At 43.2% G+C, this 15,709-nt stretch overlaps 1 protein-coding gene across 1 annotated transcript; it reads left to right on the plus strand.

Annotated features, from left to right (window-relative positions):
• The first annotated feature begins 1,635 nt into the window (after positions 1 to 1,635).
• Positions 1,636 to 14,694, plus strand: LOC139531941 (delta-type opioid receptor-like). The gene is made up of 4 exons (XM_071328956.1): positions 1,636 to 1,752; positions 2,004 to 2,305; positions 12,167 to 12,519; positions 13,171 to 14,694. The coding sequence occupies exons 2-4, from the start codon at positions 2,067 to 2,069 to the stop codon at positions 13,704 to 13,706; spliced, it is 1,128 nt and encodes a 375-aa protein (XP_071185057.1). The 5' UTR covers positions 1,636 to 1,752; positions 2,004 to 2,066; the 3' UTR covers positions 13,707 to 14,694.
• Positions 14,695 to 15,709: the final 1,015 nt, after the last annotated feature.

Below are 15,709 nucleotides of genomic sequence, written 5' to 3' on the forward strand. Positions count from 1 at the left end.
CCTGCTGTTTGTGTATCTGCTGAACTCATTTGAACTAGGGACCCATCATGCATCATATCCACAATGTGAATCACCGCGGAAGCATTTTGGCTTGTGCTAACGAGGTTTGATTGCTCATTTGCTTTCCCCTCTGATTAGCTGTAATTAGTGGTAAGAACTCATGGATCCTTGGTTTCCCTCAGGCTACCCAGGATACTACAAATCGAGACTGAGACCCAGGATTTCCAATCACATCAGTTACAGCTTGTAAATGCATTTCCAGACATACACAGAGTAGCCTATACACTGAGTATACCAAGGAATGCCTTCCTAATATCACCCCCCCTCCCTATTTACCCTCAGAACAGCCTCAATTCATCGGGATGGATCTACACGGTGTCGAAAGCGTTCCACAGGGATGCTGGCCCATGTTAACTCCAATGCTTCCCACAGTTGTGTTAAGTTGGCTGGATGTCCTTTGGGTGGTGGACCATTCTTGATGCATTCGGCAAACTGTTGAGCGTGAAAAACCCAGCAGTGTTGAAGTTTTTGACACAAACCGGTGCGCCTGGCATCACCTACCATACTCAGTTCAAAGGCACTTACATATTTTGTCTTGCCCATTCACCCTCTGAATAGCACACACAATCCATGTCTCAATTGTCTCAAAGCTTAAAAATCCATCTTTAACCCGTCTCGGACTGAAGTGGATTGAACAGGTGACATCATAAAGGGATCCTATCTTTCACCTAGATTTACCTGGTCAGTCTATGTCATGTTCTTAATATGTTGTATACTCTGTGTATTTACCTACATTACAGGATAGAGGATATGCACTGTGTCACTATCAGTAATATGCATACTGCACAGCATATGATTATTCACAGTGCATTATCACATAGCATACATCCAGAACATCCTCTTTGATAGAGGGTCTTTTGTGCCTCTGATAAATGATTAATGATGATGGATGATTGGTTTTGTGCTGCTCCAACATACATTTTCATGCAATCAGAGGTTAGAACAAGAGGCACAGCGGAATTATCTGATTTCTATGATCAATCGGATTATTGATGTATGTTATGTCAACTGGTATTATTGCTTTGATGTTATGGTCAAATGTTTTTAAATGATTTAGTAAATTAAACCAATTTATTACACAGATGTTCTCCAATAACTTGTTGAAGACCCCTGCAGAATAGAAAAGTGTTGAAGTGAATTCAAACAATTCAAGTGAGTCTAGAGCAGGTTAGCATTATATATTACTCATGGTCAATAACTTCCACATATAATATTATATAGTGTAATAATAATTGATATGATGAAGATAATGGATGTATGTATTTTCTTTGCGCACTTCGTCTCTCACAGTTGTAGGCTATTCCATGGTTACATCGAATTATATGGTTACATGGGGACGTAGACGTTGCCTTGAGGTTCATAGAGATCCTATGTTGAGGTTCATAGAGATCCTATGTTGAGGTTCATAGAGATCCTATGTTGACGTTCATAGAGATCCTATGTTGGGGTATTGATATTTCTCTGACGTCATATTTGAGCGGGAGGGCGCGGCACAGCCCGCGCTGTGCGTGTGCTCGAGTCTCCGCTGAGCCGCGGTGTTGTGCTTGTCTCTCTCATACTCCGCTCTACAAAGTTTGGTGAGCCATATCCTTCTGCAATCAAACAGCAAATATCTAACATCGTTTCGCTCAGCACAATTTCCATATTTTACAGACACAAAAAAAAGGAACAGAAGGAACTAATATCCAGAGGGTAAGTTACCAATTGCCCAGATTGGTGAAATTATGCATTACGCAGTAAGCTTTAATTGTGTTATCACATTAAAAATACGATTAAATTACTCTGTATATATAATGTAGTTGGATCGTTTTCATTCCTTTTTTGAACGGCACATAAGAAAGTTGGTTTAATATACAAACGTAAATTAAGAATTATAATTTGACGCACACCTTCAACTTTTTAATCGTTCTTTTTTCTCTCTCACTGGTTTCATTCCCGCATAGCCAAAGGCATATGCTGGTAGCCCCATTATCTCCTTTTCGTTAGGTGGTCAAGCATAACCAAATATGGAAGGCACCCCGGTTGAAATATTCAAAGAAGACAAGTGCCTCACGGCGCTCGTCGAAAACTGTTTTATGAATGCTACTTCGCAGTCTGAATACCCAGAAGGTCACAATCTGACTTTTGACCCTGACTGGGAAGAGGATCCCATGTCCCCAATCATCCCCATCATCACAGCTGTGTACTCCGTGGTGTTCGTGGTGGGCCTGGTGGGCAACTGCCTCGTCATGTACGTTATCATCAGGTAAGGTTTATCGTGATCTATTTGCTCACTCACCTCAATATTGCATTGATATCAACTTTGACAATTTATAGGCTACTGGTAAAGATTTGGGGGGAAATTAAGGGTATGCAAAAAATACAACAATAGAGTAAGATGCCCATGCAATACACCTGACTACATTTCAGCACAGAAAAACAAAAAGTACACCTTTCTGACATCTGCAACACTTGTGAGCCACCCAGTGGCAGGTGCATGTTTACACGTTATTGTACAAAGTGTACAAACACCATATGGTTTGTTGATTATTTTGTTTCAATCATGACCCATACCGAACATATACTGTACCGTTCTATTGGAGGGAACAATACCTTTTTACTATCGGGCTTTTTGACAGTTGGAATACTACCTTTTTGGGGCAATGTTTAAAAGTGTTTTAAATGTGTCATTTAAAATCAGTGGCACTCTATAATGCCTGCACCTCATTGGGTTTTATTTATGTGGTGTAGACATATAAATCAGAGCTGGTGTCGTGTGCATTGCACCAACGCCTCATAAAGTGCTCCAGACCAGACAATGACCGAAAATCAGATTGATCGCACATTACCTGTCTTCCATAGGGCCATTCCGTCACCTCCCCAATTTTATTCAATTCTATTGGTTAGCTAATCGTGATACTCTCAGCTCTCCGTTTTTTTGTAGCCAGCTCAGTTCAGAATTTGTATATTTTTTATCTCGTTGAATTATTTTTTATCTTCACATTTTCTTCTTAAATATAATTTTCCTACGTTATACATTTAGTCATTTATTTTAACCAGAAGTCAAATTCTAGCGCAAATTTCTGTCCACGAGAGATTATACATTTAGCAATCAGGAAATTGAATGCACTTGCAAAGTGGATCCAAATATGCCTTATTTCAAATGATTTATTAGCATATAACCATATGGGCATAATGGAATTCCTCTACTGTACTTCTGAACTGAAGTGGCAACATGTCTCTGTTGTTATGGTTAAATTACCACCACAGAGCTGTGATTGATTTTAGGGAAGATTGTGGTTTCATTCCTGTTGTTATGGAGTTATTTCACTGGGGTCCGTCCATAAATCACCTGTGACAGAAGTCATTGGAAGATGGAGGCCTCATCACCCCTGCAATGGCTGGAACTTTATTATGTGCTCCTAAGGACTAGGATTTGACTATGGTTATGTCCCAAATGGCACCCTATTCCATATATAGTGCACAATTTGACCAGAGCCATATGGGTAACATACAATATATTTTGTGCAAAATGCAACAAAATGAGAGACAAGCTTTTTATGGGAGGGTTAAACGATATGCAAATATACAGTACCAGTCAAAAGTTTGGACACACCTTATCATTCAAGGGTTTTTCATTATTTTTACTATTTTCTACATTGTAGAAATAATAGTGAAGACATCAAAACTATGAAATAACACATATAGAATCATGTAGTAACCAACAAACTGTTAAACAAATCAAAATATATTTTAGATGATAGATTCTTCAAAGTAGCCACCCTTTGCCTTGATGACAGCTTTGCACACTCTTGGCATTCTCTCAACCAGCTTCACTTGGAATACTTTTCCAACAGTCTTGAAGGAGTTCCCACATATGCTGAGAACTTGTTGGCTGCTTTTCCTTCACTCTATGGTCCAACTCATCCCAAAACATCTCAATTGGTTTGAGGTCGGTTGATTGTGGAGTCCGGGTGATTTGATGCAGCACTCCATCACTCTCCTTGAGGTGTGTTGGGTCATTTGTCCTGTTGAAAAACAAATGATAGTCCCACTAAGCGCAAACCAGATGGGATTGCGTATCTCTGCAGAATGCTGTGGTAGCCATGCTGGTTAAGTGTGCCTTGAATTCTAAATAAATCACAGATAGTGTCACCAGCAAAGCATCCACACACCATCACACCTCCTCCTCCATGCTTCACAGTGGGAACCACACATGTGGAGATCATCCAACACGGTTGAAACCAAAATTCTCAAATTTAGACTCATCAGAACAAAAGACAGATTTCCACTGGTCTAATGTCCATTGCTCGTGTTTCTTGGTCCATTCAAGTCTCTTCTTATTATTGGTGTCCTTTAGTAGTGGTTTCTTTGCAGCAATTTGACCATGAAGGCCTGATGCACGCAGTCTCCTCTGAACAGTTGACGTTGAGATGTGTCTGTTACTTGAACTCTGTGAAGCATTTATTTGGGCTGCAATTTCTGAGGCTGGTAACTCTAATGAACTTATCCTCTGCAGCAGAGGTAACTCTGGGTCTTCCTTTCCTGTGGCGGTCCTCATGAGAACCAGTTTCATCATAGTGCTTGATGGTTTTTGCGACTGACTACCTCACGAAGCTGGTTGAGAGAATGCCAAGAGTGTGCAAAGCTATCATCAAGGCAAAGGGTGGCTACTTTGAAGAATCTATAATCTAAAATATATTTTGATTTGTCCAGAAGGACAACCATCACTGCAGCACTCCACCAATCAGGCCTTTATGGTAGAGTGGCCAGACGGAAGCCACTCCTCAGTAAAAGGCACATGTCAGCCCTCTTGGAGTTTGCCAAAAGGCAACCTAAAGATTTTCAGACCATGAGAAACAAGATTCTCTGGTCTACTGAATCCAAGATTGAACTCTTTGGCCCGGATGCCAAACATAATGTCTGGAGGAAACATGGCACCATGCCTAGAAGCATGGTGGTGGCAGCATCATGCTGTGGGGATGTTTTTCAGCGGCAGGGACTAGGAGACTAGACAGGATCGGGGCAAAGATGAATGGAGCAAAGTACAGAGAGATCTTTGATGAAACCCTGCTCCAGAGCGCTCAGGACCTCCGACTGGGGCGAAGGTTCACCTTCCAACAGGACAACGACCTTAAGCACACAGCCAAGACAATGCAGGAGTGGCTTCGGGACAAGTCTCTGAATGTCTTTGAGTGGCCCAACCAGAGCCTGGACTTGAACGAGATCGAACATCTCTGGAGAGACGTTAAAATAGCTGTGCAGCAACGCTCCCCATCTAACCTGACAGAGCTTGAGAGCATCTGCAGAGAATAATGGGAGAAACTCCCCAAATACAGGTGTGCCAAGTTTGTAGTCATACCCAAGAAGACTCTATGCTGTAATCGCTGTCAAAGTACTGAGTAAAGTACTGAGTAAAGGGTCTGAATACTTATGTAAATGTGATATTTTAGTTTTTTTTGTTTTAATACATTTGCAAAAATGTCTAAAAACCTGTTTTGGCTTTGTGATTATGGGGTATTGTGTGTAGATTGATGAGGGGCAAAAACTATTTAATACATTTTAGAATAAGGCTGTAACGTAACAAAATGTGGAAAAAGTCAAGGGGTCTGAATACTTTCCGAAGGCACTATATATGTTAGCCTATATTCTTCATTATAAACTGGGTGGTTCGAGCCCTGAATGCTGATTGGCTAACATCCGTGGTATATCAGACCATATACCACGGTTATGACAAAACATTTATTTTTACTGCTCTAGTTACGTTGGCAACCAGTTTATAATAGCAATAAGGCACCTCAGGGGTTTGTGGTATATGGCCTATATACCACGGCAAAGGGCTGTATCCAGGCACTCCGCGTTGCGTCGTTGTTTAGGTTCCACCTCCGAAGAATGATGAAGGTTACTTATACATATTCACGAATTGGGTGTGGGAATTTCCTCACGGATTTGATGAACATCAACAAATAGGGCACTTACAGCTGTCAGTGTAACTAGCTAGCATGTTAACCTAATCTGGCTAACTAATATTATCTCTTGTTTTTTTTTTTTTTTTTACTACACCATATTCAAACGATTAGCCAGATGGCTCTATGGCTGGACCTGGAGCTGGATTTATCATAAGCATTGATATAGGGAAAACTTTACCACAGATGGAAACCACTGGCCTATCTTTGACTTCGCCATCTATCTCCAAAGTTTTGGCATCTTCCAAAAAATGTGGCCGCGAATCCACCATATAAATAATTTGAAAGAATAAGATGAAGCTCATGGTTCTCACATGGGAAGTGAAATGATAGGCTACAATGACTTTGCTCATGATCGTGCAGGCTGTAAATCATCAGTGGTGGAAAAAGTGCTCCATTTTCATACTTGAGTAAAAGTAAAGATACTTTAATAGAAAATAACTCAAGTAAAAGTGAAAGACACCCAATAAAATACTGCTTGAGTAAAAGTCCAAAAGTATTTGGTTTTAAATATACTTAAGTATCAAAAGTAAATGGAATTGCTAAAATGTATTTAAGTATCAAAATTAAAAGTATAAATAATTTCAACTTCCTTAATAAGCAAACCAGACAGCACAATTTGTAAAAAAAAATATATATATATATTGACGGATAGCCAAGGGCACACTCCAACACTCAGACATAATTTACAAACAAAGCATTTGTGTTTAGTGAGTCTGCCAGATCAGAAGCAGTAGGGATGACCGGGGATGTTATCTTGATAAGTGTGTGAATTGGACCATTTTCCTGTCAAAATGTAACGAGTACTTTTGGGTGTGAGGGAAAATGTATGGAGTAAAAAGTACATTATTTTATTCCCCCCCCCCAAAAAACGATGTACGTAGTACTTTAAAGTATTTTTTACTAAAGTACTTTACACCACTGCAAATGACATAAGTTCCTTTAATTTTCTTTCGTTGTTTCTAGCTAACGTTACATCAATCAAAGCAGTGGAGCATGTAGTGAAATAAAAACTTTAGTGGCCAAAACCATTCATCTTGGGGGGGAAATTGACAAAGAATCTAATGGATTTTTCTGGGGGGAAAATAGTGGAGGTGCAAAAACATAAGTTTGCTCCCCCTATTTTTATTTGCTCCATGGCTCAGGTGGCTAATTGGATATATAAGGGTGTTTGGCTCATCTCAGTCGCGTAGAGGAATAACTTTGCAGCGGTTTCTGATTAAAAAGACAATGCCATGCTGGTGGGTGGTAACATTCAAATTAACTCAGCCCTGAAACTAACGTAGGCTGAAAACAATTTGTATGTCATATCATATGAAAAGACACCGCATTCACATAGATTTGCACGAAGAGTGTAGTTCAGATTTGTCACTTCAAGCCCAAATATACACTATATTTACACACAAGTACGTGGACACCCCTTCAAATTAGTGGATTTGGCCATTTCAGCCACACCCGTTGCTGACAGGTGTAAAATATCGAGCACACAGCCATGCAATCTCCATAGACAAACATTGGCAGTAGAATGGCCTTACTGAAGAGCTCTGTGACGTTCAACATGGTACCATCATAGGATGTCACCTTTTCGACATGCCAGTTCGTCAAATTTCTGCACTGCTAGAGCTGCTCTGGTCAACAGTAAGTGCTGTTAATGTGAAGTGGAAATGTCTACTGTATGAGCAACAGCGGCTCAGCAGTGAAGTGGTAGGCCACACAAGCTCACAGAACGGGACCGTCGAGTGCTTTAGAGTGTAGTGCGTAAAAATTGTCTGTCTTCAGTCGCAACACTCACTACTGAGTTCCAAACTGCCTCTCGAAGCAACGTCAGCACAATAACTGTTCGTCGGGAGCTTTATGAAATGGGTTTCCATGGCCTAGCAGCCGCACACAAGCCTAACATCACCATGTGCAATGCCAAGCGTCTGCTGAAGTGGTGTAAAGCTCGCCACCATTGGACTCTGGAGCAGTGGAAACGCTTTCTCTGGAGTGATGAATCACGCTTCATCATCTGGCATGTCCGATGGACAAATCTGGGTTTGGCGGATGCCAGCAGAACGCTACCTGCCCCAATGCATAGTGCCAACTGTAAAGTTTGGTGGAGGAAGAATAATTGTCTGGGGCTGTTTTTCATGGTTTGGGCTAGGCCCCTTAGTTCCAGTGAACGGAAATCTTGATGCAACAGCATACAATGACATTCTGTTCGATTCTGTGCTTCCAACTCTGTGGCAACAGTTTGGGGAAGGCCGTTTCCTGTTTCAGCATGACAATTCTCCCGTGCACAAAGCGATGTCCATACAGAAATGGTTTGTCAAGATCGGTGTGGAAAAACTTGACTGGCCTGCACAGAGCCCTGACTGAATTGGAACACCAACTGCGAACAAGGTCTAATCGCCCAACATCAGTGCCTGACTCACTAATGCATGTGGCTGAATGTAAGCAAGTCCCCGTAGCAATGTTCCAACATCTAGTGGAAAGCCTTCCCAGAAGGGTGGAGGCTGTTGTAGCAGCAAAGGGGGGACCAACTCCATATTAATGCCCATGATTTTGGAATGAGATGTTCGACGAGCAGGTGTTCACATACTTTTGGTCATGTAGTGTATTATACTTTAACTAAAACAATGACTTATTGACTTAAATTGTTGTGCAACATCATGGGGTAAGCTCTGGCCACCATCTTTCAGCTCGAAAAAGTGGATTTCAAATGGTGTGGGCGTTTAAAAGTATGACAGCTGCTAAGCTAGCCCTGCCAAGGTTTTTTTTCTCCAAATCAAAATATCAGACAGAAATGACTTTACTTATTTATACAGTACATGACTGTTGTCACTTTCTCCCCTAGTTACATATATAGTTGTTTACAGATAAAAAATACCTTGCATGAGAATTGTATTACTTTTAGTCTGCCTCATGTTGTTGGGACTATCAATAGAATCACCAGCTTAGACGATAACAATTTAACAGATGGAAGAGTTTTCCCATTGGGTTTCATCAAGTTCTTTAATTAACTGTCAATAACAATCTTAGATCACCTGAGTTCAAATACTATTTGAAATCTTTCAAATACTTTTGGACCCCCAACCATTATTTTAATTGTATCTAAACTATTCCATGACTAGCACACCTGATTAAATTATTCAACTAATAATCAAGCCCTTGAATCAGGTGTGCTAGTTCAGGTCTACAACAAAATTGTGAAATGTCCCAAGTATGGATAACACATAGACTTAGATAGACATCCATCATTGTATCTGCCTCATTATGGCATTTTTGAGAGCTTGGACAGTACCATTGAGGCAATCTTCATTTTGTAGTAGTCAATTTGCTTCTTCTACTACTTTTATGAGTTTGCAAACAAACAAGATGGGTGCATACTGCCACCTAGAGGGTGTTGTTTGAACAGGTATAAAGTCCAAATTTGCGATTTAGTGCCATCTGCCATTATGGAATGTTTGCTCACGAGTATAATTAATTGGCTAATCCCTGTTGATGACTCGGATGGAATCATGTGATCCTTCCTAACCCATAGGAAGTCCACCCAGTTGACAACTTAAAAATGGTGAAAGTCCTTAATGCTAAAATGGTATTTTGGGCACTAGAGTCCTCTATCTATCTCTATGTGGTAACTGCCTACGGGAAATGTGTCTGGAAGTGGGCATGGTGAAATAAGTGGGTGGATCATCGGCGATGGACGTAACATCAGTGCTATGTGATTGGTTAGACGGTTTTGATTGAGCGGTGTTGTTTTTAAATTCTTAAAATGTTTTCATTGGTCAGTTCCTGTGTGGTGATGCTGGTTTTATCGGGACTAATAGTTTGTTTAGGAGAACTAACGTAGATGATGGCTGTTCCAAGATGGCGTAGCAGTCGGACGTGTGTTTTGCCTTGTCCCGTTCTGTCCCGTGTAAATATCATTTTCTTTTCGTATATATTTCATATAAATTTTAATCTCACTTTCCATCTACGGACTGAGTATACTCTCCTGCAACCCGCCTCACCCAATGTGGGTGCTATTTTTATACTTTAGAACCGGAACCCCCATCAGAGCTAGCCAACTAACTAGCTACTAGCTAGTGGTCAGTTAACCACTGCTAGCGTTCCTCACCTTTAACTAGGACACCAGCCAGCCTCAGCTCGGTCAATACCTGCCAGTCTACACAGAGCGATATCAACCCAGAGCATATCTGACTGCTTTTTCTCTACCACATCTCCGGATTCCTGCTGCAAGCTCTGAAACTTTACACCAGATCATCGCAGCTAGCAAGCTGCAATCCGAGTGGCTGACGTCTCTGTCCCGAAGCAAGCACCAGTTATCCTTGAGCTAGCCTCGAGCTAGGCCCCTCTCCTAGCCAGCCAAAGAAGTCCACCAGCTAATTCTTGGGATACAATACCTCTTTTGCCAATTGGCCTGGACCCTTTACTGCCGACACGGAGCCCCGCCGATCCATCACAACTGGTCTGGTGGTTTCAACAGGCTCTTCCGTTGTGACGTCGCCAAAGGCCCATCTGCTTGCCCCGGCACACTAGCTGTCTGGATCGCCGTGTCTCCAGCTCGCCTAGCGTAGTAGCGACTATTGAATTGGCTCCATGACTCACCTATTGCTACTCATTGGACCCTATGATCCCTCGGCTACACATGCCTCTCCCTAATGTCAATATGCCTTGTCTATTGCTGTTTTGGTTAGTGATTATTGTCTTATTTCACTGTAGAGCTCCCAGGCCTGACCAATATGCCTTAGATAGCCCTTTTGTCCCACCCCCCACACTTGCAGTGACCTCACCTGGCTTAACTGGTGCCTCTAGAGACAAAACCTCAATGCCGTCACTCAATGCCTACATTTACCTCCACTGTACTCACATCCTACCATACCCTTGTCTGTACATTATGCCTTGAATCTATTCGTTCACACCCAGAAATCTGCTCCTTTTACTCTCTGTTTTGAACGCACTAGACGACCAGTTCTTTTAGCCTTTAGCCGTACCCTTATCCTACTCCTCCTCTGTTCCTCTGGTGATGTAAAGGTTAACCCAGGCTCTGCAGCCCCCAGCATCACTCCCATTCCCCAGGCGCTCTCATTTGTTGACTTCTGTAACCATAAAAGCCTTAGTTTCATGCATGTTAACATCAGAAGCCTCCTCCCTAAGTTTGTTTTATTCACTGCTTTAGTACACTCCGCCAACCCGGATGTCTTAGCCGTGTCTGAAACCTGGCTTAGGAAGGCCACCAAAAATCCAGAAATTTCCAGCCCCAACTACAACAATTTCTGACAAGATAGAAGAGATAGTCTGCAGAGTTCTGTCATACTATCCAGGTCTGTGTCCAAACAATTTGAGCTTCTACTTTTAAAAATCCACCTTTCCAGAAACAAGTCTCTCACCGTTGCCACTTGTTGTAGACCCCCCTCAGCCCCCAGCTGTGCCCTGGACACCATATGTGAATTGATTGCCCCCCATCTATCTTCAGAGTTCGTACTGTTAGGTGACCTAAACTGGGATATGCTTAACACCCCGGCCGTCCTACAATCTAAGGTAGATGCCCTCAATTTCACACAAATTATCAAGGAACCAACCAGGTACAACCCTAAATCCATAACCATGGGCACCCTCTTAGATATCATCATGACCAACTTGCCCTCTAAATACACCCCTGCTGTCTTCAACCAGGATCTCAGCGATCACTGCCTCATTGCCTGCGTGCGTAATGGGTCAGTGGTCAATCAACCACCCCTCATCACTGTCAAATGCTCCCTAAAATACTTCAGCGAGCAGGCCTTTCTAATCAACCTGGCCCGGGTATCCTGGAAGGATATTGACCTCATACCGTCAGTATAGGATGCTCTCGCTCACAGAAACAGTCTTGAGTGGCAACAAATCCGCGCAATTAGCTGTTCGCTTTCCATACACTCACATATGTAAATACGCCCGTCTTATGTTGACACACCCATGTTCCCGCAGCCATGTTGAGTTGCAGTTACCCACGACTTAAACGTATGGGGGTCCCCGACGAGAGGTTTGAAAAAGGCTGCTCTAGTCTGCCAGATGGCTGGAGTTTGCACTGTTGCACTGTTTGCACAGATAGAGTATTTAAGATGATTTAAATGTGTATTTAAACTCAGATGTGGACCTAACACATTCTACCCTCCATTCTTGACTCTGTTTTGAAACAGGTATACAAAGATGAAGACAGCCACCAACATTTACATCTTCAACCTGGCTCTGGCCGACGCCCTGGTCACCACGACGATGCCTTTCCAGAGCACTGACTACCTGTTGAACTCGTGGCCGTTTGGCGAGGTGGTGTGTAAGGTGTTCATCTCCATCGACTACTACAACATGTTTACCAGCATCTTCACCCTGACCATGATGAGTGTGGACCGCTATGTGGCCGTGTGCCACCCGGTCAAGGCCCTGGACTTCCGGACGCCAATCAAAGCCAAGATCATCAACATATGTATCTGGATGCTGTCCTCTGCAGCAGGGGTACCAGCACTGCTACTGGGTGGCACCCAGTCCAACAATGGTGAGAGCGCTGGTATGCATACATGCAGGCACACACTAAATCATAAAAGCACGCATACACACACACACACTCATGAAGCACGCACACAAACATGAATGCATGAAAATGCACGTACGCAGGCAAACACACACACACACACATATATACACACACACACACAGTTCTTATGGGTGAAATTGTCCCAAGAGAACATAATGAACATGCCTTACACTGTGCACAGATTGAGCTGGTTCATATTGTTTTTACTCTCAGATTCCTTAGGTGGAGTGAATCAAAGTGCAGAAGTGCCCGTCTAATGCCAGAACATAAAGGTCTAATACAGACCATCTCTCCTCTACTTTGTAGAGGGGAAATGCATTACGTCTAAGCCATCTGTTGGTAATGAGCTTGCCGTTATCCTTACACCACATATTGTTTCTGAATACAGATGGAGTTGTGGATAAGTGAAAAAGAAATCTGCGCTATTAGTGAGATGTTCCCTTTTTGAGTGCGCATTAGCCGTTCCATAACAGTGTCGCAGAGTGAGAGATGAACCAGACGCAGCGTGAAATGGTATGTGTTCTCAGAACACTTTGCTTGAGCGTAGGTGCATTTCATCAGTGCTTTTTCTTTCTCGACCTCCCCTCCCCTCCCTCCCTCCACTCCCTCTAGGAACCACGGAGTGTGCCTTGCAGTTCCCGGAACCGTACGTGTACTGGGACACCTTGATGAAGGTCTGTGTGTTTGTGTTTGCCTTCGTGGTGCCCGTGCTCATCATCACCGTGTGTTACACCCTCATGGTGCTGCGACTCAAGAGCGTGCGTCTCCTCTCGGGCTCCCGGGAAAAGGACCGGCAGCTGCGGCGCATCACCCGCCTGGTCATGGTGGTGGTCGTGGTGTTCGTAGTGTGCTGGACGCCCATCCACATCTTCATCCTGGTCAAGGTGCTGGTGAGCGTGCCCGAGACCACCGCCGTCATGGCCGCCTACTTCTTCTGCGTGGCGCTGGGCTACACCAACAGCAGCCTCAACCCCGTCCTCTATGCCTTCCTGGATGAGAACTTCAAGAGGTGCTTCAAGGACTTCTGCCTGCCGAAAAAGCTGAAGGGGGACAATGCCTCAGGGAAGAACAACAGGAGCACCGTGAGGGGAGGAAGGGAGGCCCCACTTCCACTGGAGAACCCAGATGGGACTAGAAAGCCGGCATGACTAGCCATGGAGATGTCATCCACTTCCCGCGTTGGAAAGGAAGACTCCAATGATCTGGGCCTAACCCAGGTGACATCAGGAATGTAAGCACACACAACAGTGCTAATTTAGATGACTGGTGTTCGTTCCATTTGTTTTACTGTTAGGCCCAAATCAATGGTCCGATTCCTCACACTTAGAAAATGATATATCAATATTCTTTGATGTCCAAATTTATTTGCACACATCAAGAGGGGGGGAAAAAACATTTCACATGCCAACTATATGACACACTTCAAAATGATAAGAACCTATATTATCTCAGTTTTACTCTGTTCCTTCATAGTTACTTGTTATGCTGACTCTGCGTCTGCACAGTTCTAAATGGATTGCAAGGTGCAACGTCCTCCTTCTAGCCTCTGCCATTCAATTAAATAGTTATCCTTGACAAAACATCAATAATGATTGGGGAAGCGCTTTAAAGGGGCAACCTGGGATTGGCACATCCATCGATTTTGCCATATCTGTCTCTACCAACCAATGTGTATGTGGTGCAGAGATCTATTACCTCCTTTGGGAGTGGGGCACCCTTATGAGTGGCAGGTAGAACAAGGCAGTTAACCCACTGTTCCTAGGCCGTCATTGAAAATAAGAATTTGTTCTTAACTGACTTGCCTAGTTAAATAAAGGTAAAAAAAAATGTTTTAATGTCATGATAACACAAAAACCTTGATTTGTCACATGCGCCAAATACAACAGGTGTAGTAGACCTTACAGTGAAATGCTTACTTACAAGCCCTTAACCAACAGTGCAGTTTTAAGAAAATACCAACAAACAAAAAAAGAGATAAGAATAACAAATATTTAAAGAGCAGCAGTAAATAACAATAGTGGGGCTATATACAGGGGGTACTGGTACAGAGTCAATGAGCAGGGGTAGAGTTAATAAGGTGACTATGCATAGATAATAACAGAGTAGCAGCAGTGTAGGGGGGGGGGGGGGGGGGGGCAATGCAAATAGTCTGGGTAGCTGGTCAGGAGTCTTATGGCTTGGGGATATAAGCTGTTTAGAAGCCTTTTGGACCTAGACTTGGCGCTCCGGTACCACTTGCCGTGCGGTAGCAGAGAGTACGGTCTATGACTTCTTCTGACACCGCCTGGTATAGAGGTCCTATCTATATATCTTTTTGGGGCTAGGGAAAGCTTGTATTCTATGGTGATGAAACACAGGCCTCTGCATGGTGGTCTGCAGGATGGTAGCTACTAAAGAGCTGCTGGAAATGAGTCAGTCAGAATATCCTTTATACATGTTGATGAAATCCTCAGGGACATAGAAAGTACTGGGTGTTAGACATTTTGCCTTGTAATATACTGACCGGCCAGTTTATTAGGTACATCACCACGTTCATAGAAATGGATCACTCCTACAGACAGTGAGCCACGTGACCATGGCTTGCTATATAAAGCAGGCAGACAGGCATCGAGGCATTCAGTTACTAATCGATTGAACGTTACAATGGGCAAAACAAGTGACCTAAGCAACTTTGAGCGTGGTATGATCGTCGGTGCCAGGCGCGCCAGATCCAGTATTTCAGAAACGGCCGTCCTCACGCACGACAGTGTCTAGGAGAATAGTGCGACAAACAAAAAACATCCAGTCAGCGGCAGTCCTGTGGTTGATAACAGCTCGTTCATGAGAGAGGTCGAAGGAAAATGGCAGGAATTGTGTAAGCTGACAGGCGGGAGCCATAAACAGACAAATAACGGTGCAGTGGTGTGCAGAACTCGTCGATCTTTGTCACGGATGGGCTGTTGCTATCACGTTTGCAGTAGACGACCACACCGGGTTTCACTCCTATCAGCTAAAAACAAGAAGAAGGGTCTCCAGTGGGAACATGATCACCAACACTGGACAGTTGAGGAGTATAAAAACATTGCCTGGTCCGATGAATCTCAGTTCCTGTTGCGTCATGGTGATGGCAGTCAGGATTTGGCGTAAGCAGCATGAGCCCATTCTGCCTGGT

This window comes from Salvelinus alpinus, chromosome 10, assembly GCF_045679555.1.
Source record: "Salvelinus alpinus chromosome 10, SLU_Salpinus.1, whole genome shotgun sequence".
In the NCBI taxonomy this organism is placed as follows: domain Eukaryota; kingdom Metazoa; phylum Chordata; class Actinopteri; order Salmoniformes; family Salmonidae; genus Salvelinus; species Salvelinus alpinus.

What these genes read in the sequence shown, in the direction of transcription:
- LOC139531941 (XM_071328956.1), top strand. Translation starts at nt 2,067, where the DNA reads ATGGAAGGCACCCCGGTTGAAATATTCAAAGAAGACAAGTGCCTCACG. An exon ending in GTCATGTACGTTATCATCAG is followed by an intron (nt 2,306 to 12,166) that starts GTAAGGTTTATC and finishes GTTTTGAAACAG; the next exon opens with GTATACAAAGATGAAGACAG. An exon ending in TGGCACCCAGTCCAACAATG is followed by an intron (nt 12,520 to 13,170) that starts GTGAGAGCGCTG and finishes CACTCCCTCTAG; the next exon opens with GAACCACGGAGTGTGCCTTG.